Below are 20,747 nucleotides of genomic sequence, written 5' to 3' on the forward strand. Positions count from 1 at the left end.
CAGAAGTTTAACATCTCTAAAATCCTCAGCATCAAATACCCTTAACATCTTTCAACTTGTCAAATATGCAGGATTAAGTAGGACTCCTTGAGGAACTGGGAAGTTTTGCAGAAAATGTTGGAGATCAACACTCACCTTTGACCCTGGGAAGGACTTGCTCTTTTTCACATCAGAGAAGGTCAATGTTAATGAGCTGCTGGGTAATGTGGGCAGCTTGAGATGCTGACCGAACAGAGAAGTGGAGCCTTCCTGCATTACCATTACCTAACAGATAAAAGATGAAAAATACTGATGACCAAACAAACTGCAGGTTTATTGATTTGCATATTTATCAACTGCATAACTGCAGGTGTATTCTAAGTTCTCTGAAGTCAAACAATATTTGTGTGAGGAAACAACCAATATTTAATCATTGTTCGCTGAAAATCTCTACCACGATCCTAGAAAATTACATGACTGTGGCAAAATTTTTGCAAAATGATATTATGATGGTTCCTTAAATGTCAAGTCATTTTTGCATTTCACTTTTCACAACACACATCATTTCAAAGCAGCTTTACAGAAAATTATGCTTTAACAGAAAAAGCTGTAATATATTAATGTCTTGTATAAATGTATAGCGGTAGTTCCAAATTGCTACTGTGCAATTTGATCACATCCGCATAAACTTGTAAATGTAGTTTATTATGTAATGCAAATGTTAAAATGCGTCGCCTTACAAGTCATTCACTACAGTAAAAGTGCTTTGATATAATAAGATAACATTGTGTGCGGAACAAGGCAAAATATAAAAGTAATTGTTGGTGTAGTGCCTCATTTTACCAGGAAACTGGTGATACATACTGTAGAATGAGCCATGTAAAAAAATATTTTGCAAAACTAAATATAGTAATGTGATTCAATGTCTGTCACTGACAGCAAAGCTGCAGTGACATGTCTTGACATTTACATTTACATGTATACATTTAGCAGAATCTTTTAACCAAAACGACATACAAAATGAGAAAGCATACAACATAAGCGATTCATCTCGAGGCAGTAACATGAAAATTGCTGCAATACAAAGTTTTAATTGTATTAGAAAAGTACAAGTCAAGACAGAGATTAGAGTGCAAAAAACAATAATAATAATAATAATAATATATATATATATATTTATTAAGTGTGTGAAAAAGTTGTCTTTAGCCATTTTTTGAAGACCATGAGGCACAATGGTCTTGAAGCACCATGTTTAAATGCGATACAGTGAAGGGGAAAATTTTCAGAGAATAACGACTTCCTCACACAAAGCTATAATATAACTTTAGAAGACTGGGAATCTATTGAATGAATCATATGTACTATGTTTATGGTTCTTTTTGTCCTTTTTCGGACCTTGATAGCATCAGTAACCATTATTTTTCATTGTATGGAGAGACAAACAGTCATACAGGCTTGGAATAACAATGAGAGTGTATAAATGATGACAGTTTTAATTTTTGGGTTAACTATCCCTTTAAAAGAAGGGAACATTTTTCAACTATAAAAATAAAGAAAATAAAGTAGAATTTCTGTTGAATAAACATATTCAACATGGTATAAATAGATATAGTATAAGGAAAGTCCTCTGTTATAAAAATCCTTAATTTAATTGGCTTGTCACATTAACAATAAAAAAGTAAAAAATCTGTACCCTTACAAAAAATCTAGAGTTCTGGCAAACTAGCTGCAAACTTCCCACAAATTTACCTCTTACTATTTTCACATGCAAATGAGCTTGTGAATTGATGCAAATGTTTGGCAGAAGTTTGCAGCTCTTCACCGGAGTGGTAAACCTGCAGCAAACCTTTCGCAACAATGGACAATTTGCCGCAAGTTTGCCGCAAAGGTTGTTTGCATATGAAAATTATCAGTGCTGAATTTGCAGCAGATTTGTGGTAAATTTGCAATGAACTCTTGATTTTTATAAGGGTAGCTGCACAGTAACTGATGCATTTTGCCCAACAGAGCATTCCTCAGAGTGTGTCAGGATACCAGTCGGCTACAGGTGTAGGTGTAATTAACTAGTCTACGAAGCGGAGAAAGTCCAAAATATAAAAATATTAACATTAGAATCAGAATAAGCTTTATTGCCAAGTGTCCTCATGTACACAAGGAATTTTTTTGGTGATAGGAGAAACAAGTGCACACACAACATTACATTGATACACAGAATATAAAACAAGGTAGGAGTATAAATAGACATACAAATAATAGGACATACATGTATAACAGAATGGCGTATATACATGTGCAAGTGGTAATGTATGTGCAAGGTAGGGGTATGTACAGTTATTGAATTAAATGTGAATTTACATATGTACATGAGATATGTATTTACTGAGTCCTGAGGCAGTTTATGAGGAAGTTGTTCATGAGGAAAATGGCCTGAGGGTAAAAACTGTTCTTGTGCCTGGATGTCCTGGCGCTGAGTGCTCTGTATCGCCGGCCAGAGGTCAACAGTTCAAAGAGGGAGTGGGCATGGTGTGTGGGGTCCAGAGTGATTCTACCTGCACATTTCCTCACTCTGGAGATGTACAGGCCATGGAGGGTGGGCATGGGGCACCAATAATCCTCTCAGCAGTCCTGACTGTCCGTTGTAGTTTCCTTCTGTCTGATTTGGTGGCTGAACCAAACCAGACAGTTATAGATGTACACAGAAAAGACTCAATGATGGCCGAGTAGAACTGTGGCAGGTTGAACTTCCTCAGCTGGGTGAAGGAAGTACAACCTCTGCTGAGCCTTCTTTACAATGGAGTCTATGTGGGTGTCCCACTTCAGGTCATGAGAGATGGTAGAGCCTAGGAACCTGAATAACTCCACTGCTGCCACAGTGCTGTTCAGGATGGTGAGGGGTGCGGGGGGATTTCTCCTGAAGTCCACTATCATCTCCACTGTTTTGAACGTGTTCAGTTCAAGGTTTTTGTGACCGCACCAGACAGCCAGCTGATCAACCTCCCATCTGTATGCAGACTCGTCACTGTCACGGATGAAGCCGATGACTGTGGTGTCGTCTGCAAACTTCAGGAGCTTGACAGTGGGGTCTTTTGCAGTGCAGTCATTCATGTACAGGGAGAAGAGCAGTGGAGAGAGAACGCATCACTGAGGAGCACCAGTGCTAATATTGAGGGTCCCAGATGTGAGCTTCCCCAGTCTCACTAGCTGCTGCCTATCTGTCAGAAAGCTGGTGATCCATCGACAGATTGGGGTGGGCATGGAGATCTGGGTCAGTTTGGTTGAGAGAAGATCAGGCATGATGGTATTGAAGGCTGAACAGAAGTCCACAAATAGGATCCTTGCATAAGTCCCAGGTCTGTTGAGGTGTTGCAGGATATAATGCAGTCCCATATTGACAGTATCATCCACATACCTGTTTGCTGAAAGCCTGGCAGATGTAACACGCTGTCCGGGATGGCTTCACTTAGTCAGAAAAAAACATGACAAACAAACAAAAGTAACACAAACTCTAGAGAGCTCCACACCGAAGCAGCCATCTGTGGTGCCATCTTGAGATTCTATATTCTATTAAAATGTTTCTATTAAGTGCTACCACATTACCATTACCATGCAAGCATATCCACACATAGGTTTACTTATCCATATACACATATACAGACATGTATGCATGCACATTCACCTACATACATAAACCCCAGTATAACTAATACAAAAGAGTCAATACAGACATATCCAATATACATACTATTAAAGAAAATAATCCTTATTTAAATTCAATAAAATTGGTATTCTTCCTGACAAATTTTTATTGTAAATGTGATGAGCCAATTAACAAAGGATTTTTCATTTTTATACCAGAAAACATGTCTTGGACTATTTTTGTATATGCTATGATGGAAACTTAAAGACCACCTGTGTTTCAACTTTCTATGAAACAAGGCCCTTTCAGCAAGTAGTGCTTCAAAATGTATTCTTTCAGATATCGAATATGGTGTTTGTTCTTACTTTAGAGTCCTCCGAAGATCTTTTGTGAGGATCACGTTGCTGTTAAGGAGGAAAAGACAAATATTACAGTTCGAAAGTAAGAATCACCTTCAACCCCCGTTGCCCATTCACACACACACATTCTAATACACATTTTGGCAAGAGGAACCATGCTTGGCCTGATGTAATGACAGAAAGCATTTCAACAGCCAACAATTCAACAATTTAATCAGGTAAATTGGACCTTTCTCGGTTTCCACCAAGCTAAATTGATATTGCTCTCGCTTACGGTTCTCACTTAATTAAAACAACTTCCCGCACCACTGAACTCTTTGCCAATAAACTATTTTGATTCCTGCCATGCCTCATCTGTAAGCCAGACAAGCACCAAAGGATACGGTGTCACACTCCCTGTCACACTCCCTGCTGTAAACCATTAGAATTACTGGAATGGGGCAAGAGAGGGTGAACTAAAGCTACAGAGGTGCCCTTCACAAGAAAAATAATTTCTTTGAATATGTCTAAGGGGACTGAACCATGGTTACACTCTTTTATGTGCTGAGGGAACTCAAAATGCATCCAAGATCAGTGGAACATAAATACAAGCCAGTTGATTCATAAAGAGTGTGGATTCCTTTGGCAAAGGGCTAAGGACAACCGCACCTTCCTGTAGTGATAAATGGTCAGGTTAAGACTAGCCCAATCAAATCATGTAAAGTTACTTATTGTCTTGGTTGATGGGAAGAGTAATTCCATTAGGACCAACTGCCTGAAAATGGCTTTCATCTCTAAAGGGCTATTTAAGAGGACAAGCAGCCTAAGGGGACGTCATTGCGTTTTTCACCTGTGAACGTAGGACATGTATTTTAAACCCACATGAGGCCAACTATTAATTTCTCTTGCAAAAATACCTTTCATTTTTAAATGGCTCCAACACTGAGCAAATAGCCGTCTCTGAAAACTAATGAGGCTAATTGTACGACAATTGCAAAATAGAAATGTGTTCACTACCTTCTACTCTTGTTTATCAACTGCATAACTGCATAAAATCAGTACTTTTAAACTGATAAAATCAGTGCTTTTATTAGAAGGGTGCATTCAGTTTAGGAACCTATAAATGGAAGCCACATGGCAGGGACAATCCTCCATTGATAAAGATCATAATATCTCAAGTTTTGATTCAAAATTCACTAAAATTAGTATATTGTTTCAATACGTCAATATAATCACACTGTGGCCTGTATTTATAAGTATAATAAATGTCACCAGATTCCCACCCCTAGTTCATACTGTACGTACCCCTCCGGCCTTGACCAGCTTCTTGCGGAACTCTTCAGTAGGGTTGTTGAAAGTGAGCTTTTCACAACGCAGGTGATTGACAGGTGGGTGGCCCTCCAAGTGCAGGAACAAATCGTAGTCAAAGCGCACCTTTTTTGGTTCTTCCTAGCGTAAAATGACAAAACATTTGAAAAAATAAATACAAATAAATTACACTACCGGTCAAAACAAGTTTTGTTGATGCGCACGCTCACGTGCTCAGTAAAGTTGAACGGAGACTCGCTTGTGGTTGTGTAGACAAACAGTTTTGAGAACTGGAAATACGCACCTGATTTTGAATTCATAACATGTATACATTACAAAACATAGAAAATGGCAGTAAAATATAAGTTATGCACTGGAGAGAAACAAGTCTTAAGCGCATGAAACAGCACAAGCCCTCTTTCAATGCACCTGATGCAGGTAAAACTGCTCCACTATAAACTGTATGCTTATTATGGTCTTCTTTGAAGTGTTTATCAAGTGCTCTCGTGCGATGGGCATCTTAGGTCATGTTTTTTCCACTTCAACTTGTCTCCGTTGTTTTTCAAACAAGTTATTATGCAACACATTTTTCACTGGGCGGTAAAGTGATGTCACTGACGGAGCTTCTCCGTGCTCAACGCAAATATCCAGTTAATCGATAATGAAATTCGTTGTCGATGATTTTCATTATGGATAATAACTGATTTTAGCGATTAGTTGTTGCAGCCCTAATTGGATGCCAGGTTTGCCAACTCCTAACTCTAATTAGCTTTTGTTGACGTCATTAGCCTAGGGGTTCACATACTTTTTCCAACCTAAACTGTGAATGTTTGAATGATAAATTAAATGTGAGTAAGAACAATACAATAATTTGTGTTATTAGTTTAAAAAGATTGTTTGTTCATTATTGTAACAATGAAGATCAAACCAGATTTTAAGCTAATTTATATATAAATGCTGGTAATTCCAAAGGATTCTAGTGCTGTCAGTCAGATACAAATTTGAATCGCAATGAATCGCATAACTTTTTGTAGTTATTCATGATTAATCAAAGATTTTGAAAGTGCTGAAATTTGACACTATATATACTTCTTTTCTTGTAAAAATTTATTTTTTCCATCTAAGAAAACAAAACAATATGTAGCAATATAATGCTTTATTAACATTTTCCAAACAAAGCCTATAATATAAGCATAGAGATGCACAAAAATATCACCAATTCAAGTCACATTAAACATTTCCCAAAGTCCAACTGGGAGTTTGACTAATTGAAAGAACTTGTCCTCACATAGGTTGTGTATTCACTGCAATGCGCATTAAATCTCTTAAACTCTCATCATCCACAATATTAATCTGCCGGTAGACTGTGGCTATCCGCTTTCCTACAGCAATTGTGAAGCTGCATTCATGATTCGCGTCAGGGTGGCAAAGTCAGCATAGAGCATCGCTTTGAACTCACCATGTGCCTTACATAGGCTGAAAAATACTTGATTTCTATCACAAATCCCATCTGGGCTTGTTTTAAACATCAAATAGCGCTAAGAGCTCCTTTCTCCATTTTCTCACTGAAAGGGAAGCACTGTCAGAGATTATTTTATTTACTGAGATAACAACCTCCGCAGCTATATCGTAGAAGAAAGCGTAACAGTCAACCAGGGGGTTTACGACACTACCTATGTCTATGGGACTGCCGCATTATGCTATTTTATGCCAAGATTGTAGGCTTCTCTTGGTAGACTGGCTCAGGTGCTGGTGTGTGTCTGTTTGTGGCCTGTGCATCAGCATAATGACTCCGGGCGGACACATTACAAAGGTTCTGCCCTTCACACCAGTGTTTATACAGTATTAATGGTAAATGTGTTAATCGTGATTAAGAAAAATTTACGTTAAACTTTAATAAATCGCATACGTTAACACTTTAATTCTGACAGCCCTAAAGGATTCTTGCCACTGTACAGTTTGAAACCATTTTATTTGATGCAACTTATTGATTAGGCTACATCTAAAGTTCATATGTTCATATTGCTTATTTTGTGCATTTAATTACAGGTTTCCACAAAAGACAGAAAGAAAAAACAAATGTACCTTGTTTTTAAAGTAAACTTCAATTGGCAAGATGAAGCCAGCATATCCAGACTCTTCTACTTTATATGGTGGATCTTTACACACTGTGAGACAGAGAGAGATAGAAAAAGTGTTAATAAAATTCAAAATTAACTTCCATAATATGACCTTAACCCAATAAACAAAGTATTTTTTCCCACCATTATAGGAACAGGTTCAAGCTCCATCGACAGCATGTGTCACATCATTTTAACTCGCTACTTATTCCATCAAATCAAATGAAAATCAAATGCAACAACAAAGTAATGCAATTGCGATTAAAGTTTATTTGGAGAAAAATAAAAATTATGTGGAGGAAGAACACAAAAACCCATCATGATGCAAACTCACAAGCAGACAGTCAGCACTGTCATTATTTAGGCAACTTTATAAGATTCATAGATACATCAAATTATTCATGATCAAAGCATCATCTCCTGTTAGGACAAAATTCAGTGTGACGGGGGAGAATGAGCATCTCTAGAGACACAGACAGTTGGAAATGTTAAACCTGCTAAATAAATAAATAAACCAACCCAAGCTGGTATGCTTGTTTTAGTTGGTTTAAGATGGTCTATCAGCCTGGCTAAGCTGGTGTTCAGCTGAAAAGTGCTCAAAACCCCTCTAAAATGAACTGACCAGCTAAGAGCTATTTTTAGCCTTTTTTTTTTTTTTGTTTGTTTTTTTTCAGGACATGTGTACAATATGCACAATTCAATATGCCCATATTCTATACATTTTCAGTAAAAAGAGGAATACTCCTGGTTAAACTAACAAACAAAATGTATTTATTTAATTTTGTAAAAAAAAAAAAAAAAAAGGGAATGGTATGGGATTAATCTGTATGTAAAGTTCATTAAGTTGTCCACGTGCATAGTAAGTGTTGCTTTGTTAATGTTGCTTTTTATTATGCAGTTGATTAAAACCTGAGACCATTTGCTGGTACAATATGGTGAAAATGTTCGTTTGCTTGTTTGTTTTTTAACGCCATGCCAACTTCTATGGCTATTTTCATGCCCAAACCAGGTTAAAATAGTAGGGAGAATAAATAAATAAATAAATAAATAAATGTTTAAGATCCATTTTTACTAAAAACTCTCAAATTAAATTTATATGGTGAAAATGTTGAAATAAAATCCTCATATCCACTATGATTCAGGGAGGCATTCTAAAGAGGTTCACAGGCCCTCGTGGGAACTTATTAGTGTTTAGACTTGCAGCTTAAATGACCTAGAAATCAACGTGCATGTGACATCTTTCCTGATTAACTGTATTATTTACATGACTTTATGGACATATCCTTTGAGCAGCATAAAAGCAACGGGCTTCCATCTTGTTTATTGTCATTTTCTTTTATGGCCTTCATCAAGAGACTGTACTTTGAAAAAATAATCAACTGCTTACATCTGTTCCACAAAGATGCATATTTGGTTTTAGACATTGCAGCTATTAGACAAATCATTCATCTTTCAAAACATTAAAACTCCTCATTTGGCATATTGTCTACTTACAGTAGTGCCTTCATAATTCAACCACAGATACATTTTATATTCTTTTTCTACCTCCTTCTCCTCCTCTTTCTCTTTCTCTCTCACACACGAAAGGAAGAACAAGACAAAACAACAGGCTTGGTCCCAATTAGACATTTCAGGATAAACAACCAGTACTTTAGGTCAGGTGACACCCCATGGGAACACTTGTTTGTCTCACTCTTTAAATCACAAAAGAGCCTCTTAACAGTATCTCCAATTAGTGAACATGTACTGTTGTGCGTTTATGGAAACAAGGACACCTGCAGAGAACTTGAAATAAAACCAGAACCATTTCTTTATTGTGTTTTAAATGTAATAAAATTCACACAATATTCACCGACTACAAATAAAATGTTACCATCATTTAAATAACTGCCTCACTAGTTTGACCTTAGAGTGTCAGTTTGTTAAAGAGTTGTTTGCCGATTAACATTTAAAATACTGTACGACAGTAAAAACAAAATAAAAACGTAAGAATTTACTTAAAAACGTAGGTAAGAAAAGACTGTATTAAATATCTTCTAAGGCTTTTTGATGATCAGCATCTGTAAACATAGGACTTACTGAAACAGCCAGTGGAATAAGCAAGACCCTCTTGTTATTATCTTGACATCGCCCTCGATGGGAATACCTCAATAACAATTGGCATACTCAGGTTACATAGCAACCAAGCCCCTTCCCCCTCAGGCTATGTGACAACTCTAATGGCTAGACGATGACTGACCTCAATCCTAAGGTCACCAGATCCCAAAACAACATCCGTTGCACAAATATTACAGAGATTGATTGCGGTGCCAGGCCACATTTAGTTGTCACCCCTTGAAATGGTCTATTTAATGGTGCATTTGTGCAGTCCTATAAAGCCACGTGGCAGTGGGATGGGTAATAACACTATGAATTGTAAAGGGTGCTTTAAAGGATTAATTGACCCAAAATTTGCAGTCAGTCATCATTTACTCAGCCTCGTGTCATTCCAAACTTGTATGACTTTCTTTCATGGACCACAAAAGGAAAAATTCTGAAGAGTTGTACTAGTTGTACACAAAAGTGGTCCATTCGACTAGTGCGATTTAAGTCTTTTATACTTTGACTTTGTATAATGACTGATATTATAACTCTCCAGAGAGCTTTTAACCACTGCAGCCAAATTAACCAATTTACTGAAAAGATCAAACTCTAAAGAATCATTACCATGTATACAAGTCTTACGAAGCTAGGCGATAGCTATACAACAACACTATACAAGTTATTTGGACTACTTTTATGATACTGTTATGGTGCTTTTGCATCGTTTTTGAAGGAGAAAACAACCAGTACATCCTTCAATATTTCTCCTTTCAAGTTGTTTCCAACAGCATGAGAGTAAGTAAATTATGAAAAAAAAAAATATATATATATATATATATATATATATATATATATATATATATATATATATATATATAAAGTTGTGCTCAAAAGTTTGCATACCCTGGCAGAAATTGTGAAATTTTGGCATTGATTTTGAAAATATGACTGATCATGCAAAAAAACTGTCTTTTATTTAAGGATAGTGATCATATGAAGACATTTAGTATCACATAGTTGTTTGGCTCTTTTTTTAAATCATAATGTAACAGAAATCACCCAAATGGCCCTGATCAAAAGTTTACATAAACTTGAATGTTTGGCCTTGTTACAGACACACAAGGTGACACACACAGGTTTAAATGGCAATTAAAGGTTAATTTCCCACACCTGTGGCTTTTTAAATTGTAATTAGTGCCTGTATATAAATAGTCAAAGAGTTTATTAGCTCTCACGTAGATGCACTGAGCAGGCTAGATACTGAGCCATGGGGAGCAGAAAAGAACTGTCAAAAGACCTGTGTAACAAGGTAATGGAACTTTATAAAGATGGAAAAGGATTTAAAAATATATCCAAAGCCTTGAAAATGCAGTCAGCACTGTTCAATCACTTATTAAGAAGTGAAAAATTCGGGGATCTCTTGATACCAAGCCAAGGTCAGGTAGACCAAGAAAGATTTCAGCCACAACTGCCAGAAGAATTGTTCAGGATACAAAGGAAAAACCCACAGGTAACCTCAGGAGAAATACAGGCTGCTCTGGAAAAAGACGGTGTGGTTGTTTCGAAGAGCACAATACGACGATAACTGAACAAAAATGAGCTGCATGGTTGAGTTGCCAGAAAGAAGCCAATGGCACAAAAAAGCCCGGTTACAATATGCCCGACAACACCTTGACACGCCTCACAGCTTCTGGCACACTGTAATTTGGAGTGACGAGACCAAAATAGAGCTTTATGGTCACAACCATAAGCGCTATGTTTGGAGAGGGGTCAACAAGTATTGTGCTCCTTGAAACAACCATACTGTCTTTTTCCAGAGCAGCCTGTATTTCTCCTGAGGTTACCTGTGGGTTTTTCTTTGTATCCCGAACAATTTTTCTGGCAGTTGTGGCTGAAATCTTTCTTGATCTACCTGACATTTTCACCTTGTGTGTCTGTAACAAGGCCAAACATTCAAGGGTATGTCAACTTTTGTTCAGGGCCATTTGGGTGATTTCTGTTACATTATGATTTAAAAAGGAGCCAAACAACTACGTGATAATAAATGGCTTCATATGATCACTATCCTTAAATAAAAGACAGTTTTTTTTGCATGATCAGTCATATTTTCAAAATCAACACCAATGCCAATTTCTGCCAGGGTATGCAAACTGTATATTTTAATTTTTTTGGTGAACTATCCGTTTCAGAGTGAAAGAGTATTATTGGATGTTCTGCTTTTATACTCAACAGCTTCACCAATTGGGATTTGAGATTTAAAAAGGGGACCCACATGAGGTTTCTTAGCCATTTAAACCTCAACAAGCATCACTTCCCAAATACAAAAGGCTGTTTACAAAAGTCATGTTAGCATAGTGCACTATTACACTGATAGACTGTCAAAGCTATTTTGGAAATTTAGCAAGTAACTCTTTTAATTCCAATGGACAAGTGTATCTCATTTCAAAAGGTGATTATGGTGAAACATTTAAAGATAAAGGGGACCCAGTATGATCACTGGCCACAATCTCCATCCAACAAAAGTGAGGACTTCTGACCTACCTTGCTTAAAATAGATTTTTGAGCATGGAAATATGATATATTGGTGGTATGATTTTTACTCAGACATTTATGCTAATGTTGCTAATGCTCCAGCTGTATAAGAACTAAACGTAATCAAATTAAAAAGTAAACAAAAAATGTAAAGTAACTTTGACGGTTTAGACTTAAAACTGATGAATGTAATTTGATCAATGGTAAAATACCTTCATATCACAGTTTATCTGTACAGAGACAACTACTGTATAAGCCAGCCATTTGTAAAGCATGTAAACACTGTCCACGTTTACATGCACGTAAGAAAACAGTTTATTCCAGGGTATTTGCAGAAAGTGCCGTTCTGAAACATCATGTAAACGAGAAAGCCATTTTCCTTATGCAGTTTAAGGGATTAAGAAAAAGCGGTTGAACACACCTGGGTTTCTCCCAGAGAACGTGGCTTATATGTCCATGTAAACGCATTAGCGGCATTCTTACAGGTTTATATGGAGTGTGAATATGCGTGAACACATTGGATAACAAACGTCATAGGATGAAGCCCAACAACAAACACAGCAGAAAGAATTCAACATTTCAGGGAATACAGTGGGAAAAGCAAATTCACTATACCCATTTATTCACATCAATGTAAAATATCACCTGTCCATCAAGTTCATGTATATGCGCACAGGGTTTTCACAAGAGGGAAACCCCACTATTGCAGCGCAATTCCTCTGCAGGTCACAATGGAAAGTTAAGGAAACAAACACAGCAACAACTCTGGAATATCTGGAAATAAAGCAAAGCAACGGATAATAAAATAGCAAAGTCTTCCTCGAATTCCATGTTTGTTATTTACACAAGTGTTGCGGGGTAATTACCTTGCTGTCACTGTGGCTCTACAGCACTTTAAAACATCGGTCTGATTGAGACAACTTTTGATTCAAACAATAGTGTGAGTTTGGGGTAGGACCACCTGTTAAAGTGAACAATGAAAGACGGAGGGCAGCATGGAATGGATGGAAGAGGCGGAGTGTTTGGAAAGGATAATTTTCGCAATTCCCTTGCGCTAGTGTTGTCAAAATTACGTACTTCACATTTTAAAGTAAATTTCAGGCTATCTGTCTAAAGCTACATGTCCTTACAAGGGCTAAAATAATCTTCTGTAAAATTCACACTCAGGCATCAAATCACACAGATATGCTAAATGTGAACAACACAAACTGAATGTAAATTACCCAAGAAAAATCACAATATGACATTCTTTTTGAAGTCTGGAGTCCTTGCCACAGTCACCTTTGGCTCTCTCACTGGAGCCTTTAAAGCACAGTGGTATGTAAAGCTGCTTTGAAACAATATGTATGGTAATTTGACTTAATTTGATATTTTTGCAAGTTGGTAGCTAGAAATACTGTCCTTTGAAAACTTGAACACGCTGTTCTTTTCTTTATCAGGTCTGTAAATCAGAACAAAACTTTGATAGACTTTGCAGTTCTCATGGAAACCTCTAAGCTGGCATACTTAACCACAGGAAACCTCCACCTACATGCAACACATTGAAGAGGGTAATGAAAATAATTGAGATTTGGGTTGTATTGGATCCACCTTGACTGAGAGAAAAGCAGAAGTGAACTTGGAAACTGTCTGGCTTTTATCTAGGCTCTAGATCTTTTGCTTAAGTTGAAAAGGTCATTTTACATGTGGGGGGTGGGGTAGACACACTGTACGAGTGAAGTGCACAATACACTCATTGACCTTCCACAGGAACTTGGCCAACAGCTACAGAAGAACCAGCACAGAGAATGAACTCCACACTCTTATTGGAAAAGGCCAAGAAGAGTTTTTCCTCCACTATTTGCACACATACACTCACAGCATGCCAATTATAAAACAATGCCAGTCAGAATGCATTTGCCCTTTTTCTGAGACTGGGTCATAACAGGGCAAGGCCAGAAGACACTGAGCCAAATTGTAAATGGGAAAAAGTAAGGAAAGTTCCATCCGGAAAAAAAAAGATATTTAAAATTACTGCATAGCTTGAATGCCTACACTAATAGACTTAATATGTTTAACCTCCCTTGCAGAAACATTAATGCAATAAAACACCACTGATTCATATTATCTTCCTCCAAAATATCCATCTACGGTAGCTCTGGAGGCTTGTGGGAAGAGAATTCCACTCTATAGCAAGTCTCAGATTACAATCTTATATACGACCCAAATATATATGTCAGCAGTACCCGGAGTATATACAATCCCTCTGTACAGCAGACCACCTGCATGCAGTTCATCCAAGGCCAAAAGCATGGAGTTAAAGCCATAAATCCCCCTTAATGCTGATAAAATATGAAAGTAAACTATTAATAGGGATTTACTGCTAAAAACCAGAATCATCGCAGTAAGGTACAACATTTGTGCAATTTGAATACTCTAATCTTAATAATTACATATATAGACAGAATTTTAAGGCATCATAGGACACCCATGATGAAAAAGTGCCCACTAAGTATTTTCACATGCAAATGAGCTTGCGATTTACCACAAATGTTTGCAGCTCTTCACCGGTAGTGGTGAACCTGCAGCAAACCTTTGAGAGTTTGCCGCAAAGCTCATTTGCATGTGAAAATAATGAGTGATGAATTTACAGCAAGTTATCAAGTAGTTTTCAGCTGTACAGGATGCAATACAGTAAAGAGGAATGTTTTTTTTTTTTTTTTTATAATAAAAACCCCAAACCTAAACCTAACCATCAGGAGTAAAAATGTAATGTTAGTGGGAAAAATGCAACCTCCGAATCCCGAAGTATAGGAAACAACATACCGACCTCCAATGTGATCATTTTGATACGTAGGCTATATTTTTTTAATACTCATTTTTTTTTATTTTTATATTTGATAATTTAAGTAGATGGTACACACAAAAACTGGGTCAAAAAGAAAACAGTCCCATGTATTTTTGTGAATGGTGTATTGCTTTATTAGCTAAGCCACATGTGCTAAAGCCAAACTCTGTGAATAAATTGTGAATGTAGGGTCTATTTGCACTTTGCAAGAGGAATGCTATTTGTGTGGCACTCGTAAAAGACTGTTAAAAGAGTTGCTGCCATGAAGAGTGTTTCAAATCAATTACTTATGCGGTTCAATTTTGGTTAGGATGCTGCTTTAAAAAGGTACAATAGCTGTCAATGCAGACAGTAGGTTTAGTGAGGCAGCATAGAAGGTTTTGTAACAAAGCCATAGTGTCACCTACACAGCAATATCCACCAATCAGGCACATTACAAAATATTCTGTAACATGTGCATTAAATAAGTGCAATTATGATACTGCGTTCCTGAATTTTCATTTGGGAAAAGCACAGTTTTTGCACATCAAAATTGACAGCCATTTGTATCAAACAAATAAAACAGTAGTACATATTCTGGGTCCTCAATAAGTTTACCCACTTTTTTCAGATAATAACCTGCTTGTGTAACTGGGTCACTGTGCTTCATAGATCACTAAACCATTGAAGAAGCAAGTCAGGCCAATTCAAGTTTTCAGGAGCCAAGCTAATCAAGCCAGTGGCTTAAGTACAAAGGATGTGGCACTGAGTTGTCAAAACAGCTAACTGTTTTAGGAGGTTATTCCAGAATTTATCAAATTGCCCAACAAGAAAGACCAGAAACATTAAGGTGGTCACTGCCTCATTAAAGAAGAGATGGTAGCTTGCAATTGCAGCCCCCTTGGTGTGACTTAAGACCCATGAAACCCTCCTTTTTATTTTCATTTGAGTGCTGGCTAACCTAGAATAACAAATAATTTGTGAAGTAAAATAGCTTGGTGCATAATTGGTCCCAGACTTGAGCACCATATTGACAGCAGGCAAACTCAGGGTAAGACCCTACCTCTGCTCTTAAAAATAATGGTGACCTAAACTAATAGCAAGTACTTGAATGGAAAACTTTGCCTCATTATTATTACAGGACACCATTATTATCACTGTGAACAGTTTGCTGTATTTTCCAACAAATTATTTTAGATTATAGCAGGTGTCAAGAGAAAACTGGACAGAAAAGGATATTGAAGCTGTACTGCTGGTTTAAACAAATTATTTTTAGACCATATTAAATGACGTTTTTTGAGAAATTATTGATACCTTGAGAATTTGTACAATGAAGCTTTAATGTTACAGCAAACCACTTTCGCAGACAAATCTTTAGCAGTTCAATACAGGGCTCCCATACAGTTGCTCAACCTTAAAGTGTGCTCTTTATCAGTGTAATACACTGATACCTTTTTTGAGAAATTAGGACAAAATTTAGGATAACACTTTGAGGATCTAATCCTATGGTCTGGATAAAAAGAAAAAAATAACTCAATATAGCAAAGATGGCGCTTCTTGCCTTCCCAGTCTGCCCAGTAATTCAGCCAACATTACCATTCAGCTATGCTCTTCAACAATAACACATTCCAGGACAGACAGTTACTTGGTGGTAAGAGTTTAACAACCAGCTACACTTCTCAGAACACATTGTGAAGACTGCCTTGTCATGCAGATTTGTGTTTTACAATATCAAAAAGATCAGACCCTTCCTATATGAGCATGCTGCACAAATCCTTGTCCGAGCATTTGACATCTCTAGACTGAACTACTGCAATGCTCTTCTAGCATGTATTCCTCATTTGTAGGTCGCTTTAGATAAAAGTATCTGCTATATAGATAAAATGCACACATTGCTCTAAAAATGCATAGCTACGCAAGCTTGATTTTATGTGTTAGTGTTCCGAAATGTATCATTCATAATACACTGCATGTTGCCAACTATTCATTACACAAATACAGGATGCTTGAGCATTTTAAGCACTTCAATATGGGGCATTTCGTCATCATTTTGACAAAAATACAGGATGTCCCAGCTAATACGGGACTACTGGTTTTTAGGATGCTTTGTCAAGTTATACATAGCTTGAAACTTCAAAAAACACATCTTGAGATCCCTGCATTCGGAGTTGTGCTTTGTCCAGTTGTTTTTGAACGCAAGAAGGCATTCTCAACTTTGTGCTATCTGCTAACAGTAAGTGTGATTTGTTGTCTATACAACTGCATGTTGCCTGTATAGCTGGAGTTGTGCTCATCAATAAAAAAAATAATTAAAAAAAAACGCACTGAAATGATGTGTAAATTAACAGTCCTAATTATATTCTGTGTGTAGAATATAAATTAAATTCGTTGGAGCCTTTCAGCTACAGGTATGACATGAACACAGAGTGTAAGACATGCAAAGATAAGGTAACACAGCATCGCTTGCCATATGTTTACACAAAGGTCCCGATTCGATATTACAGCGATATTTAAAGTATTACGATTTTGTAAGTATTGTGATATAATGTTATAATATATATAGCCATGTTAACCCTTTTTTCTTAGAATTTTTTTATTTTTATTGAAGAACAGTTGTGTCTGACATGACATTTGTTTCACTCTGTACAGAATTTGCAGGTAAAAGGTATGTGCAAAACTACACATTTTTATAATCAGCTAGTCAGTGCATTGTCTGAACTATTATTTGACTAGTCACTATTAAGGAAACCATGTAAAATTAGGCTGCATTATGTCCAAATGACACCTATCAGACATGTTTTAATAGGGATCTAAAGACGCTAAGCATAGCCCTTTAACGGGGTAACAAATGGATATTCAACCATCAAATAGGCTAAATAACTATAACTTCTTATCACACAAAACTAAAAGAAATCTAAGAAACAAGGCTCCGATACAGAGCAGCACAAAACCGCTTTTGTGCATCTTGGATGCAGAATGACATGCTAAACCAGATCACTTGGAGTACCAGGGTGATCCTTGCTGCACATTCAAAAGTTCAGAACTGTTTATAAATATTGCGTTTGATGAGCCTTTTTCACGGCAACTATTTATTAAGGCAGGTATCAAACAAAATCTGCAGTATGTCTCCTGCTAAATACTCCATATTCCATAACACCTCACAAATAAACCTGTGGATTACGCATAATAACAGGCAGTGAACAAGCAGCGCTTTGATGGCTGTAGCAGCGATGCATTAAAAGAACTAAACGTAAAGAAGAGACAAAACCTGTTGGTGTGGAACTCGGGAACTAATTGAATTAGTATATAATGCTAAACATCTATTAGAAAAAAAATTAAATTAAAAATACATTTTATCATTGAGACAATTTACAAATCATAACAGGTTTAAAAATAAAAAGTATCAGAATCATTTTTCCCCATCCCTATCGGCAACCACATGTTACAGACTCTCTCAGGTCGTTTTGGTCATGTGGGGCACTCTCATCCTTCATTTGCATGGCACATGCTTAAATACATGGTAAACTGTATGGCTGAAAATGACAGACTATAGCAATTTGTCATCATTGGCAAAAAACGCGAGATTTAGCATCATGGAAGCTTTCTTTCGACCCCCATCATCCAAAACCACCACGTTAACATCTGCTCCTCAAGTCCCCTGCCCCCATGGAGTAACACTTCAGCCTGCCATTCCCCAGCTGTGCTTTCTCAAACCCTCAATTCATAACAGGGGGAAAACTGCCCCTGGATCTTTGCTCACTTCAAGGCATGTTTTCAATCCATTTTAGCAGTGCCAATGCACCATGGGTCAAGGAAAACCTCCAGCTTTTAGGCTTCAGTAGAAATTCCCCAGATGCAAACTTGAAACAATGAACGTTGACCCTCTCCTTTGCACTTTTCAACAAGCGGTCCACTCTGTTGAATTCCAATGAGCTTCATCCTACTCTGTCAAATGAGTTCTGGTACACAGTGAAGAGGAGCTCTGCTTGCAATTACAGCTGCTTAAGGCCCTTGCTCAAGCATTGAGCTTTGACACTAGTGCCATTTGTGCATAGTGCTACGTGCGGGTCTGTTCAACATTTACCGCTGATAACTGGGTAGGTGATGAGAAACGTGATGAGAAACTAGTCAATAGCCCCCATATGTTGTGACAATGTACTGTATATAATGTTAATGTCTGTGTGTTATGACGATTCAAGATTTCGGACTGTCCGAGCCATTATGCAACTGATAAAATTATGTTTTTTAACACAAATACACATTCCATATGTACATATATGTACACACGCAAACAATGGAAAATAATTACAGTTAGGCCAGAAACACTACGCAAATACACAAAGGTGGACACAACTGCTTGGCCAACATATTGCAAGTGCGCTGTCCCAATGAACATATTTAATGTAAATTTTTGTGTAATCGTTGTGATTTAAAAAAACAAAAACAAAAAACAGTAGCCAATAGAGTTAACTTTAGATGTCAGTGTCATTAAACCAGATATGTTATTAATCTGGTAGCTAGCTGAAAGTGACTCTCAGTGCATTCAAGGTATATATTTTGACAGTACGTGTTCCCTGGAAATTAAACCCACGACCTTGGTGTTAATAGCTTTATGCTAGTGCTACACTAAACAGTTAAGCTACAGGGAAATGTTGACACTTTAGGAGTGTGTGCTATTGTATTTTCTAAATAAGCAAAAAAGAAGCAAAGACATCATAGGAGGTGGTATGTGTGGCCGCTCATTCAGCAAGATTTTCAAACTGTACCGCCATGACAGCGGTTGACCTGAAAGAGAAAACTGCCCTTATGACAGTTAAGCTAATACAGCCCATACTTGCATTGTGTTATAAATTGCAATCAGACACATTTTGGAACACAACAATGGATGAAATCGAGATTGCGTAGCTACAAGTATTTGTGTTCATGTACTTGCATAGAGTATGTTTCAGGCCTGAAGTTGGCTTAAGCAGATTTTTAAACTTACTTCATAGAGAGGGCAGTCACTCAAACATTTAGTGTGAGGTCCATATTCATCCCCTTGAATGGGATGTTCATTGCCACAAAAAATAATCCAAATTGCATCGTATTGACTAGAGTGCTTAACTTTGCAAAAAGTTAATGAAAAATGCATTCATATAAATGGGGGCTAGTTGCAATAAGACCAATCTGTGATGCTACAGATTTTGTCCTGGAAATCACCTTGTTTAATTGTAAAATTTGAAGAAAACTGAAAAGTCATCCATCTGCCAAGCTATGGAAATTCAATGGAAATTTACGGCAATGGATAACTTTGTATAAGCATTACAATAGCGAGTTTCCACTGTCGGGCAAAATGAGGGCATGCTAGTGTGTGCCAGGGCCAGTTGCATTCCCACTGTCACTTCCGGGGATTCATCATGCCTCCTTGGGGCTTTCTCGGGGCCAATGGCCCACCAATTACCCTTGGGTCAAACAAGGCCAACTAGGAATTGACGTGGGATCAATGTCAAAGGCGGAGTTTTGCCAAACTTGCCAGGTTGTGTATCCAGCACACAATGGTACAGGTTCAGGAGAAATGAAAAAAAAAAAATTGCAGGAAACAGTACAAATCCGTTAAAAAGCACAATGGACAAAGCGGTGCCGAAAGAAAGAACTTTCCATGGTTTAAAATCATGGACGTTGTGCTGGGACATTTTGTCAATAGGGATGCCGTGATTGTATGGTTTCACTATTAACCGCGATTAAAAATGTCACATTAAAAACATCACAATATCATGTTATTTTAACCACAAGATTTTGAATCTACGGTTAAAAACTGTGAAATGTGTTATTTACACGTGACAAAAATATGATATATATATATTAGTTTTTGGGTGTAAAATCTCTTTTGCTTGTGCCTGGGCAGTTAGAGCAGCTGATAATTATGGTTACGGATGGCAGCCGCGTGGTGCTTAGTAGGTGTCGCG

General features: G+C 37.2%; 1 protein-coding gene across 2 annotated transcripts in view; it reads right to left on the reverse strand.

Moving 5' to 3' along the window:
* mllt3 (MLLT3 super elongation complex subunit) overlaps nt 1-20,747 on the reverse strand; it is a 74,464-nt gene that overhangs the window by 34,409 nt on the left and 19,308 nt on the right. For both annotated transcript variants that reach the window (XM_051649978.1, XM_051649972.1), the window contains exons 3-6: nt 7,348-7,430; nt 5,260-5,403; nt 3,982-4,020; nt 136-264 (exon numbers count right to left, since the gene is read on the reverse strand). In XM_051649978.1, the coding sequence (XP_051505938.1) occupies nt 136-264; nt 3,982-4,020; nt 5,260-5,403; nt 7,348-7,430 (395 nt within the window). The remainder of the gene's footprint in view (nt 1-135; nt 265-3,981; nt 4,021-5,259; nt 5,404-7,347; nt 7,431-20,747) is intronic.

Source organism: Myxocyprinus asiaticus, chromosome 2, assembly GCF_019703515.2.
Source record: "Myxocyprinus asiaticus isolate MX2 ecotype Aquarium Trade chromosome 2, UBuf_Myxa_2, whole genome shotgun sequence".
NCBI lineage: Eukaryota > Metazoa > Chordata > Actinopteri > Cypriniformes > Catostomidae > Myxocyprinus > Myxocyprinus asiaticus.